Below are 13,632 nucleotides of genomic sequence, written 5' to 3' on the forward strand. Positions count from 1 at the left end.
CAAACACAAGAGTCTAACGCAGGGCTCCTCAAACTAAGGCCCGGGGCCCGCATATGGCCTCCAAAGTCATTTACCTGGCCCTCATTCAGGGTCAACCTAAGTCTGAAATTACTTGAAAGCGCACAACAACAATCCTATCTCATCAGCCAAAAGCAGGCCCACACTTCCCATTGAAATACTATATTTGTTAAAAAAATTGTTAAAATTTGTTAAAATTGTTAATTTTAATTATTTCTTATTAATTATTGTATTACTTTTAAGTGTTTTTTGCATTTCAAATAAGATATGTACAGTGTGTATAGGAATTCATTCATGTTTTTTTCAAATTATAATCTGGCCTTCCAACAGTTTGAGGGACTGTGACTTGGCCCTCTGTTTAAAAAGTTTGAGGACCTCTGGTCTAACCCATTGCAACAGGTGTTTTGAGTCCAGTGACATTTCCTTATACTGTCTTCCCATTGGCTTGGTTCCTTGAGCTATCAGTCATTTTTCTTTGCTTTACTGAAAAATAAAACAAACAATAGAATTTTATGGTAAGTTTTGGTCTTCACTGCATCATCTTGGAATTTAATGCAAAATCCAACCGTTTCAGTTGAAACTGAAAGCTTATCTAGGACTTCCAGGAGTGGTGGTAGCCAGTTGCGGAACAAATTCACCAAGATCATCCCACCCAGCAACTGTACTCTTGTTTTAAAGCCATTTCTTTATTATTATTTGCATTTAAAGGATAAAAAAAGAAATCTTCAACTCGGTGGTGGCCTTACTGTTGTGATGAGTTTCCTGCCTTTTATATAATACTGGTTGAGAACTACTATAAAAATTAGAATGCAGATTGAAATCATAAAGTTTAACAAAACTGTGTGGAAAGAGGGAGGAAATAACGTTCTTAAGTGGATAAAGGACAGAGTCATAACACCCAAGATTTGAACAACTTTGCCACACTGGTTTCCTTAATGTCATGGTAATGTTACTGAAAAATCTTTATGGAATGGTATCTTGATATTAAAACAGTGTCCTCCTTTTCTCCATATCTGTATTTGTCTGATTAATGAATCCAGTGGGAATGACTCTTTTTCCCTCCAGTGGAAGCATTGTAGGTGGACTGGCATAGCAGAGCACCTTTTGAGCTGTTGCACTTCTATTGTGAAATGCCCTCCCCTTGGAAGTCTCATTGGTGCCAGCATTGGTTTCTCTCATGTGTCATGCTGAAGATGCTGTTTACTAAAGCCTTTGGACTTAATTTTTTAAAATGTACATCCACATGGTTTAATTTGTTTTCAGTTCTTACTCTGTTTAATATGGCTTTAACATACTCAATTTAACATATTGTTTTAATTTCAAATTGACTTAAATTGGTTTATTCCTGCATCATATTGAAATACCATGATTACAGGGATAAAACAAACACTTTTGTTTCCCAATTTCTGGGAAATTTACACTTTTGTTTGATGTCTGATATAATAGGTGGCATTTTCATTTAATTTTACTTTTTAAGTTATAATCTGCATCTATATGTTGGGTTGTCAATTCTCATTATTATGGGTGTATTGTTATGTTCAGGCATTGAATGTTTGGAATCTGCCCTGAGTCCCTTCGAAGAGATAGGGCAGAATATAAGTAAAGTTTTATTATTATATTGTAATTTTTACATCAGTTGTTTAATTAATTTAAAAGCTCAAGTTAAAACAACTGAAAACACAATTCAAAAACATGTCCCAGATTCTCAGCAGGTAGTGTTGCAAAAGTTTGTGTTTTATTTCAACCTATGCATCTGTTTATTTCTCTCACAGTTTCCCTTGTCATTGGTTTTAGAAATAAAAATGATCATAATTAGAAATCCTCAACGAGACCAGCTATTCAGGCTTTAAGCTTTAGATTTTACTTCAGCGAGACCAAGGGTGAGAAGTCGGACATGCCAGGGTCATTGGAAGTTCAGGTGGCTGTTTGTTCCTTGCGATTCCAAATGAATGAGATCTCTCTGTAGCTTAGTGGTGAGGGGAAAAATACAGAGTGGTGGAAAAAAGTTAAGGGATAGAACCTGTAGTAGAGTCTTGCTTATCCAACATAAACAGACCGGCAGAACGTTGGATAAGCAAAAATGTTTGCTTAAGGAGGGATTAAGGAAAAGCCTATTAAACGTCAAATTACATTATGATTTTACAAATTAAGCACCAAAACATCATGTTTTACAACAAATTGACAGAAAAAGCAGTTCAATACACAGTAACATTATGTAGTAATTACTTAGGCGATCCCTCATTGGCTGAGTAGGATAGTCTTCCAGGATCAGTGTTCTGGTGGGTCCATAGGTGACTGTGGAGCCCTATTCTTGATCTGCATCTTCTCCCGCAGTGAGAGCATTGGTTTCTAGGTGGAAGGTGGTCTCGGTCGGGGTTGGCTTGACGTGCCTTCCTCTTGGGGTGGTGACCCCACTGGACGAGGCAGTCCAGTCAGGGATAGGAGAGGCACCTTTTCTAGCCTCTTCCCCTTGTGGGGTGAGCAGAGTGGATCCTCAAAAGGGCTGCTCAGTCATGGATACAGCTGCTGAACTACTCAACTGCCTCAGACCTTGAGGTAGAATGACTGAGTCCGTATCCATCACCCATGTGCCAATCTGTGACTAGGGGCTTCCAGATTTCACAGTCCTGCCCCTGTCGCCACTCGCTGATTGCCATGGGACTTTTGTTGGTTTGTTTTTATTTTCTTTGGAAGACGCCTGTGTGTGATTTTTTTAATGTGTGGAGGTCAGTGCACAACTGATCAACACAGTCTTCACAGAGTGAGGTTCCACTGGTGATGTAGTTTAACACAATGACCGTGGCTTCTCAATCTGTTGCAGCCTTCTTCCGCCTTCACAGCCGTTGTAACATGTACCATGTTATCCTCCGCCTGCTCCGCCGTTGAGGTCTTTGGGTCTTCAGACTGTGCTTGGTCTGGAACCTCCCCTGCGGCCACTTCTGGGAGTGCACGACTCCCGTTGTTGTGCCCGCAGGTTCATTGGAACACGCAAGCCCCCTCACCACGACAAGGTGACAGTCCAGCGAGGGGGATGTAGTAATTACTGTATTTATGAATTTAGCACCAAAACATTGCTATGCATTGAAACAGCTGTGGATCCAGGCAGGAGGCAGACTACCTTGGATAATACAGAACGTTGGGTGAGCAAAGGTTGGATAAGCGAGACTCTAATGTATATGACATCTTGCTTGCTTCACAGATAGTGCACTAAGTTTTCTGTGACTCTCCAGCTCAAACATTCAGCAGTATCCATTGTCTGATCGGGTATAGACTGAAAGGAGATAGTGTTTGTTTGTATATGTGTGTTAGAATCAAGAAGTGTATACTCTTGATTAATGTCCAGTAGAGATGGCTGGTATCTGAACCTCTCCTTTTATTTAAGAAGACACTACTAGATAGCAAAACAAAGCAAGATCAATATGGGAAGCATACTCAACTATGGAACTTCTTCCAATAGACGTCCCTCCATGTAATTTAGATACTGCTTGAAAGCACAGCTATTTGTGCAAGATTTGGAGATAGATGTTGTTAACTGAGTTATGCCTGTAGATATGATGGCAGAAAATGTATCAATAGAATCTCCTGTTGTTTGTTTTCTTAAAGTTGTAGCATGGTTGGAGAATTAATTTTCACCTCTATACTGATTTTCCAATTTAAATGCTTCCCTCCAACACTAAAATACAGGAAAAGGTTTACCAATACATGTATCTTTTGCTTGCATTGAGACAAGCAAGTCAGTTGGGCTAATGTTACAAGGACAGCCCTGGCTCTTGTGCTCTGAATTCAGGCACTTTCCTTATGGCTTCCATTCATTCAGATCTCCTTCATTATGCACCTGTTTTTCCACAGTAAAAGATTCACCTTTGGTCATTCATCAGAGGTCTGTATCATAACAATTTTAAACTTGGATTTTGGAATAATTTTACTAAAACCCAAAATGTGTTAGTTTTAATGTAGGCACACCTCAGTTAACAAAGCTTTTGACAAAAAGCTTCTTTTTTCTGTCTACCCATCCCCATCTCTATTCTTCCTTGTTTTATGTCTACCTGGAAGTTTTAACAGCATTGGAATTAGGAGAATGTTAAAGAAAAGTTAAAACATTGATTTTCAATGTTTATATTGCAGTAGCATGTGTGCAGTAAATAGTGCAATAAAGCTTAAATTGGGAAACATACTAGTTGTGTATTTATTTATCGTGTCATCAGCAACCATTGTATTACAATTCTAACAGAGCAAAACAAACACAGAGATTAAAAAGAAAAAGAAAAAAGAAAAAAAAGAAAGAAAAAAAAAACACACAGATTTTGTAAATTTGGTATTTGGTTAAATGTCCTTTGACCAGTATCTGGCCACTTGGAGTGCCTCTGGGGTTGCCGCAAGAAGGTCCTCCATCGTGCATGTGTCAGGGCTCAGGGTGCATTGCAGCAGGTGGTCAGTGGTTTGTTCTTCTCCGCACTCGCATGCTGAGGATTCCACCCTGTAGCCCCATTTCTTAAGATTGGCTCTGCATCTCGTGGTGCCAGAGCGCAATCTGTTCAGCGCCTTCCAAGTCGCCCAGTCTTCTGAGTGCCCAGGGGGGAGTCTCTCATCTGGTATCACCCATGAATTGAGGTGCTGGGTTTGGGCCTGCCACTTGCAAGACATCCGGGCGTCCCCTGGGCAACGTCTTCGTAGACGGCCGATTCTCTCAACCCAGAAGCAACCAGAGACGACTTGAAGCATACTAGTTGTGTGTATGTATCTACAATAAGCAAAGTAATGGCAACTGCCTTTTGAACCCTACCCTGAGCTTCTATGGGCAGCAAAACAGTGAAAGGGGAAGAGTGAACTAGCCTTGCCTCGCCAGCTATTCCTATCATGTTTGTAAGCTATACGTTTGGCCACCAAACTGGGGATCATGAAAGAAAAAGGAAAACCCCTCTGGATTCATTTTGGAAGAACCTTCCAAATGGTCTGTAGAAGTCTCAAAATGTTTTTATTTATTGATGTAAGCCTTATTTACTTCTTAGGGAGCCTCTGGTGATGCAGGGGCTTAAACTGCAGAGCTGATGAACTTGCTGACAAAGGTCAGTGGTTCGAATCTGGGGAGTGGGGTGAGCTCCCACTGTTAACCCCAGCTTCTGCCAGTCTAGCAATTTGAAAACATGCGAATGTGAGTAGGTCAATAGGTGCTGGTTGGCAGGAAGGAAATGGCGCTCCATGCAGTCATGCTGGCCACATGACCTTGGAGGCGTCTATGGACAACGCCGGCTCTTCGGCTTAGAAATGGAGATGAGCGCCACCCCCCAGAGTCTGACAAAACTAGGCTTAATGTCAAGGGGAAACCTTTACTTCTTTTGATTGTTTAATTTCACATGCACAGTTAATTTTGAATAAAAACTTTAGTGAAATATTTTGGACTGCTCTTTGTTTTTTTCCTGGCATAGGCACCTGTTCTATTTTCCCTGTGTTATTTCTACATCTAGAACCAATTTTTCTGTTAAAAAAGTCATATCGAGGAATACATCCACTTTATTAACTGGGATATTATGTACCTCATACTTTAAGCAAAAATGTTTGATTCTCAATTGAACAGTCTTGGACATTGGTTTTAAAAATGTATGGTCACAGATATTTATTGAGAATTATTGTCAAGTTTTGCAATCCAGTACTTTGTGGGTTTACTCAGAAAAAAATGTCAGTGTTTAAAATTTTTCTTGCATCCCATGTGAGTTGAGGACCTCGTTACATTAGAGAATGAATCCACTTTAAATCCGGTTTCTGCCTCTGGATTTAAAGGCTCCTCCCTAAACTACAAACCCCAGAATTCTGCAGGAGGCAGCAACTGGATTTAAAGTGGATTAATTCTGTAGTGTGATGAAGTGGTAGGACTTAAATGATATCAGTCCAATTGCAAAGATGCTTGCATAGTTGAAAGTGTCACTGAGTTTAGTGGGGCAGTGAAAACCAGTAATCAGTGTTTATTTGAAAGGTCTAAAAGATTAAAAGAAGTGTCCTTTATCTTCCTTCCCACATTAAGAACAATTGCAAGTTCTTCCTTCATCTAGAAAAGTGAGGAAGGCAGAATTCATATTATGCTCTCTAGTGGTTTTCTATTAGTAGTACAGGCATATATGATTATTTTAAAATTGACTTGCATAGTAGTACATGTTAAATTGTCTCCATGGTAGCAGTGAATCTTGGTTTTTATATAAAAGAGAACATTTCTTGTCATTTAAAATGCATTAGAGCACCCCACCCACCCCCCATATTTAGGTCAGCAGTGAAACGTCGTCTACTGGTACGACTTCTAAGCTAAGCATTCTGGGAGAATATTTTCTTGCAGCAGATGAGAGTTCTTTGTGCCTGGCAGTAGAAGCTGCAGCAGTATCTTTGTCTGCTTGGATAAGATTTGAAGACGCTTGACAAATAGGATTCAAGGCATTTTCTTCACCAATACTATGTTCCTGTCTATTCATATTAATACAATTTGAGAGAGCACTCTGTTTGAGAGCGCATTCTGTTTGAGAGAGGACTACTTGGTGAGGTGTGGCTCTTGCTGAAATCTCCCAGGATTTTTGGCATTTTGCTAAGCAAGCTTGCAGTACATTGACATTTAATATAAAAAAGATTTTAACTACTGGATTTTCAAAGATGGTGAAGAAGAGTATGCTTTTGAAGCAGAGGAATATATTTTGCTAAGAGAACATTGAAGTAGAGAAGCAAATTTCAGTGCCTTTGTAATGGGTTGCACAACTAGTGTGGTTCTATTTAAAGGCATTCGTACGGTTATCGAAAGGAACTGTTCATATATTTGTAAATACCAAGGAGAGAATAATGCTTTGGATTATACTGGAAATAGTTTGACAAAAGAAGACTCAGGAATACTGATCCATTCATTCCTGGTAACTGTTGGCTTGTTTTAATAACTGATTTAATATGTTGATGTGTGATGTCTGATATTTCTAAACTGTGATTTTCCCAGATAGAACATAATAATGGCATTGCGTCTATTAGTATTCTAAATGACTTTCTGAATAGTAAGCATTTAAAATGTTTCTGCTCTTACCTTGTTGAATGTAGTGTTGAGCAATATCTATGTAGCTGTTCTATAGATATTTATAGAATATTCCTTGTTATACAAATGTTCAGAACATATGGCTGAAGATGAAGATATTACCAGATGATAATTAAGAGCAGAAGATATGGGAAAGAGAAATAAATTGTTAGTTTTGTCTATGTAATTATTATGGTTGCTTGCAAAGATAAGTGAAATCTATCTAACAAGGAGAACATACCAAGTACAAGTTGAGGCCACACTATCTGGAAATCCAATACCCCAAACCTCTCAAAACGGAAACTTTTTGTCATCAGCTATCTACTTCCATGGTGGTGGTGATCCTGCTCATATCTCTGAAATGTTGGGAGGCATGGATTGACCATTTCACAAATCTATAGTCTCTGTCCAGCTGAGGCAGTAGTGGTATATGCATCAATATGACTTGTCTTACACACTGTACTCGAGTAATATCAGGCATAATACTAATTGAAGTGGACCGTGGTGAGGGTTGAGCAGCTTCCCCACTGAGCCAAGGATAACTGCCATGTCAGCCATGTCAGTAGAGACATATAGACAGAAAATTAGTGCCCTCCCCACAACCTGCAAAGGATTTCCCGCTTTTTTATCATTTCTGCTGTTCCCATTTCCCCCTTCCTTCTCCATCCCTGAAGGAATCTAGAAGTCCACTTCAGAGTGGCTGCCATGAGTGAGCACAGGGAGAACAGGGTGGGCAGAGCATCTCTCAATGAAACTCGCAAAACTTCCAGTCCCCTTATTCCTGAGCCACCCTTTACTTGATGAGAAAATAGGGCAATGCTGCTTACTTTAGAGAGTGGGGTGACTGTAGTTTATGGCCACAGAGGCTCTTATTTCTTGTTTAAAGTTAGTGGAGAAAGAGAGAATCTAGAGGTCCACAGGCAAAAGGGAGAACCTCTCTCTTTCTCACTCTCTTGTTTTAAACCAAGAGAATCATCATTGTAATGTTGCGTGTTCCCCTGTGAGTCACTCAAGTTGGATTCAGTGGGGCTTGATTATATATTTATTGTATATTGTAGTTAAATAGCTATCCTTGTTTATATGCTACTTGTGTATGAGATGCGTGGCTGGAGAAAAAGCATTCACACACATATGCGCAAGACAGATATTCCAAAATCTGAAAAAGACCAAAACCCAAAACTCTTCTGTGGACAAGCGTAAGGGATACTTAACCTGTAATAGTTCTTCATGTAGATTTTATTATATATCCAGATGCTTCCAAGGTATGCATTATTTACTTTCTTGGAGAAAGGATAGCACCTATTTTCCAATTTAGTTTTTCTTGTCGGCATTACAGCTGTTTTAGTAGTATGTGAAGGTAGAAATGTAAGAGCTGATAATCTGGAAGTCCATATAATATGTGCATGATGAACATGCATTCTAATAGTTTCTGAAGTAATTTAAGGATTAATATAGTACTTGATTGTATTCATTTATTTTAAGCATGGCTGTCTCATGCTGAAACAGAGGTGTCACTCCAATCTCTTTAAAGGTGCAGCTTGAGAAAATGGCAGGCAACAATCAGGTATTTTTTGATCTCAGAGAGAAAAGTTTTATTTTGAAAAGTAAAAAATAGAGGTTGGAAAAAAAGAACATAAGCTTGTGAGATCCAAAAAGATGGAATCCCGAATTGAGCAACCATTTTTACTTTTTTGGGTTCACAGTACGTGCCATTCTTTTGAGGAGTTTCTTAATCAGTGTCAAGGTTAATTGGTTATGTGCACTAAGGTGATTCTACATCATAGGGTACAGCATCTTATCTTACACCCTCCTTGTGTCCAGTTCTAATCAACCAACATTTTTAGTCTCAGCCCACCATGTCCAAGGCTATTGTTGATGCAAACAGGGTGAAGAAGGTAATTGGCAAACCCTGGTTACCAAGAGCATCTGAACCCAGCAGAGCAGGCTACCATGTGCTCTCAGTGGGGTTCCCATCCTTCCATCAGTGGAACTCGGAAATATAGGTTTTTTCCCTTGCTCCAGCCTTCCACCCACCACCAGACGGTAGAGGTTTGACTAGGAGAGTGGAAGAAAGCTCTTCTCATTTTGATAGTCAGCTGTCATATGTTCTGCAGTTGATGGTGGTTGGTGATGGAAGGGTTAATGTGAGTATTAGTTCTAGAGCAGTGGTTCTCATCCTGTGGGTCCCCAGGTGTTTTGGCCTACTACTCCAAGAAATCCCAGCCAGTTTACCAGCTGTTAGGATTTCTGGGAGTTGAAGGCCAAAACACCTGGGGACCCACAGGTTGAGAACCACTGTTCTAGAGAATTTAGTAATCTGTAAGTGGGAGTTCATAGGTGAAAGCAATTAGGGGTGGAGGTGTGCAGGAGATGGGTTGCAGCTGGGTGTTACTGGATTTAAGGAGCTAACCTTGAGACTGATCTTTGGGAGAAAAGTATCTGTATTTTGGTGGTGGATACTGATTTTTGGTATCCTGACCTGTCTCCTGTAATCTTGGAATCCTGGAACCTTGAACCTTTGGACTGGCTTTTGACTATGGTATAGACTCTGAATCCCTGGACTTTGTTTATTGAACTCTTGGCGTTTGACCACTGAATTGGACCCTTTTGACTATGGAGTTGTTTTTGCTATCAGTTTTTGTTTATTCTGTGGCTGAGTGCTATCTTTATGTTTTATATTTTGGTCTATTAAAACAGCCAGCAAGTAACTGCTATTTTAATTAAACTGTTTGATAAAACTGGGAGTTTGGTTCATCTCTACATAAACAAGGTAGAGCCCTGGCAATGTGACATCAGCCAACATTGTAATGTTGGTTTTAAGCCAGGTTCAGGGGTCTTCAGGGCTGTGTTTTTTTGCCTCATGCTGGATCAAAGATGGAGAATGTCTGCCCTGGGAAGTTATTTGGTCTGATTCAACACCTGCTCCAGTCCGCCCACTTTACTTGGTTTCTGTTGCTCCTTTGAGTTGCCACACTGGGCTGGGTGCCAGTTATGGTACTATTCAGACCTGAGCCACTTACAGGTTCTTCTCCTTGTTCAGGAACATTAGGTTTCTTTTGCTCTTGTTTTTGCCTGCTGAGCTGTAGCCGGTAAGTATGTATGTGGGCAGGCAGCTTCCTGTGCTACGCAGCCTTTGGAGTTTTCATTTAATTTTAAATATATAATTGTATAATTTATAAAAATATATAATTTAAACATTATTTATTCATAATAATAATTAAAGATATGGTCTGCAAATGATGTTATATATATCCAAAGGGCCTTGACAGAAAAAAGGTCCCCCACCCCTGATGTAGGGGTTTGAATGGGAAAGAGGAAGAATGTTGTATCATTGTGATGGTGGTCAGCCACCATTGTAATGTTTGTATTAAACCAGGGTTTTTACAGATGTCCTGGGCTCTCTTGTTCAAGGCTTTATAACTAGTAATTATGACTTTGAATGGAGACTGGAAACAAACTGTGGTAGAATAAGAACAATGCCATATGATCCACAAGATGTAATTTGCCTATAACCTTTTTCCACAAGGTGATTTGGGAGACCTTCTTTCTGATATTCCTCATTTTGATGTTTGCCATTTTTCATAGTTGGATTTAATTTCTGTGTTTGCTGCTGCAATACTATGACATTGGTGATTTTATGCTGGTTGAGTTTCAGTTTCATTGGGCTACTCCAAGTCCAACTTGTATTTTTCTTGTTTTCTTTTGTTTGGTGCTATGTAGCACTAAATTTCCTTCCTGCCATGAAATTTATGGAGCTTATTTTGCATTTTTCCCAATCTGTTCATTAGTTTGCATACCTTAGGCAACTTTCCCCTTTGTTTAAATTGTTTCTGTTTTTCAGTTAACAGTGCACATTTTAGAACAGATCTCACAACTTGGCAGTAGTAAGGGGCTGAAATTAAATAGGCTAAACCTATTGGAGCTTAGATAGGTTTTTAGCACCTCACTTTCCAAGTAAAGATATAATTAATGATTAATTAGGATCGTTGTTTTGTGTGCCTTCAAGCTCTCTCTTTTTGGAGGCACAGAGACAAGGGAGTGGGGAGGTGGGAGGAAATCCTGTGTGCCGGGGGCATGGAGCTGAGGGGGTGATGGAGCTGTGCTTTTGGTCCTTCATCCTCCTGCAGGCTGCATCAACTCCTTGTGGCCGCATCCAGCCCATAGTCTCATTTTGTGCAGGCCTGTTTTTGAAAGTATAATGAAACAATGAAAAATTATGGCATCAAATTAAATGATGTAACTATGGGTCAAATTTAACAGCATCCTTGAGCAGGTTCATATATTGAGATCCAAGATGCTTAAGGCTTTAGATGTTGTGACTAGGACCTTCAATTAAGACGAGAAACATATTGCAGCTAGTTTTATATACTTACTGTATCATGTTTCATTAAACAGTCATTGCTGAATTTAGAGCTTTTGAAATGTCTTCAAAGGCAATCCCATGCAGTAATCTAGTTGAGAAGTTCAGCCATGGGCTGTTGTAATTAAGATGTCTTGCCCAGGACAGACCATACTTGCTGGACCAGTCTAAACTTGATCTCTTAGATGGATCTAAGAGTGTTCCCAATTGCATGCCTTCCCTCTCAGGGAATCTGTTACCTCATCCAGACCATGGGACCTATGTAGCTCCGGGACTTGTAAACCACCAATCCACAGAGCTTCTGCCTTAATTTGGATTCAGTATCTGTTGTCCAGCTCATTACAGCATTAAGGCACTTGTCCAGCACCTGCACATCACCAGTCAACCCCAAAGATAAACAAAAGTAGAGTTGGCTGTTATTAACACCCAAACATCTAACAATGTAATCCCTTGTTCTCATATGAGAAGTATAGGATAATAAACAGCAGAGGTGACAAGATAGAACCCTGTTGCACTCCACAGTTTATTGGCTGTGGGACTGAAACAAAGTTTTCCAGTGTCATATTTTGGAGCTGTCCTTACAGATTGCTGAATCACTTTAACACAATTACTTCCACTGCCATAAGGTGGAGCTGGTCCAGTAGAATATCATAATCAATAGCACTGAAAGTTATTGAGAGTTTCAGGAAGATTAATAGGGAAGAACACCTCCTGACTTCCCTATGCAATAGATGGCCAGTCAGTGTGGTCTGTATAGCTTGGGTATTAAACTCTAGCATGAAACCAGACTGATTTTTTCTAGATAATCTGTTTTACCAAGAACGCACAAGTACCTAAAGGTATTGAAACAGAAGAAATAACTGTCCATGATCAGTCGTTATTGCTGTTCCTCTGGCCTAGCACCTACTATAAGTCCTGATCTTTTGGAAAAGTTGTATCTCTGAAGGAGCAGAGATCAGATGACAGAAGCCTTATCTCTACTCATGCTGGAAACATCTACCCTTGAGATTTGCTTCCTTAGCAATTGAGTGATAGAAAACTGTGATGTTGGGTGATTTGGTTTACCGCTTGGGACTATAAAATAGTTTTTTTAAATAATCACAAAATATGATGTGAAGAATGCCACAGATTATTTGCATGTTTATATTTAAATAGTTTTCAGAATGTAATGGTTTTATTATACAGGCACATTTTGCTTAATGTAGTAGATCTGTTCCTAAATATTAATGCCTTAAAAGAAAATGTGGTACCAGAGGTGGAAACAATGTGGAAAGAATTGGGATAGGTTCTTACACCACACAAAATAAGAGGAGTTCTACATGTTTCAGCAAATCTTTTTATTTAAAAGTAAAAAAACAAAACGTGCAGATGAAACCAACAGGCTTGTTATGTTTGCTATAATCAAAATAATGTTGAACCTTCTAGAGGAGTGGTTCTCAACCTGTGGGTCCCCAGATGTTTTGGCCTTCAACTCCCAGAAATCCTAACAGCTGGTAAACTAGCTGGGATTTCTGGGAGTTGTAGGCCAAAACACCTGGGGAACCACAGGTTGAGAACCACTGTTCTAGAGATGATGATGATGATTATTATTATTATTTATAAAGGCAGTCTCCAAGTTACAAATATCTGACTTACAAACTACTCACAGTTACGAATGGGGGTAAGACAACAGGAAGTGAGAGAAATATCCAACCGAGAAGGGGAATTCACTCTAGAAAAGGTTATCATTGGGAAAAGGTGTCTCACCTTAAGCTTTATCTCCAATCCTTGTTTCTACAACAAGCCACATTTTTCAAAATCCAGTTATCACAGGGAGAGAAAGTGGGGTGTCATATTCTCAATAGGGCTACAGACAAGAAAACAAACACCATAGGGGTGTTAACCTTTCCCTGTGCGATCCAAAGCTAAAAAAGATATAATTTTGGATGGAGTTACACTTTCAAAATGCACCTGTTTTGACTTACAAACAAACTCAGTTTAAGAACAAACTTGCAGAACCTACCTTGTCCATAACTTGAGAATTACCCGTACCCTGCTTTTTCTCTCCATAAGGACACTAAAAGCAGCTTACATTAAAAACAATTTAAAATCTAAAAATATACAAACATTATAACAGAATGAAATATAAATGGTATTAAAACATTCACAGTTAAAATCCATGGAAACATAATCAAAGCTACCTGAAGGCTTTTTACAAAACGAACCCAGGAGCAAAATA

The 13,632-nt window shown here is 39.4% G+C and overlaps 1 protein-coding gene across 13 annotated transcripts in view; it reads left to right on the top strand.

Annotated features, from left to right (window-relative positions):
- DOCK9 (dedicator of cytokinesis 9) overlaps positions 1-13,632 on the top strand; it is a 139,699-nt gene that overhangs the window by 16,502 nt on the left and 109,565 nt on the right. For 5 of the 13 annotated variants that reach the window (XM_060769529.2, XM_060769532.2, XM_060769536.2 and 2 more), the window contains exon 1: positions 6,326-6,902. The exons of 5 other annotated variants lie outside the window; for them this stretch is intronic. In XM_060769529.2, the coding sequence (XP_060625512.2) occupies positions 6,741-6,902 (162 nt within the window). In that variant the 5' untranslated portion in view covers positions 6,326-6,740. Of the gene's footprint in view, positions 1-6,324; positions 6,903-13,632 lie in introns of those variants that run through there. 3 more of the 13 variants (XM_060769537.2, XM_060769539.2, XM_060769545.2) reach the window with 1 other exon arrangement.

Source organism: Anolis sagrei, chromosome 3, assembly GCF_037176765.1.
Source record: "Anolis sagrei isolate rAnoSag1 chromosome 3, rAnoSag1.mat, whole genome shotgun sequence".
In the NCBI taxonomy this organism is placed as follows: domain Eukaryota; kingdom Metazoa; phylum Chordata; class Lepidosauria; order Squamata; family Dactyloidae; genus Anolis; species Anolis sagrei.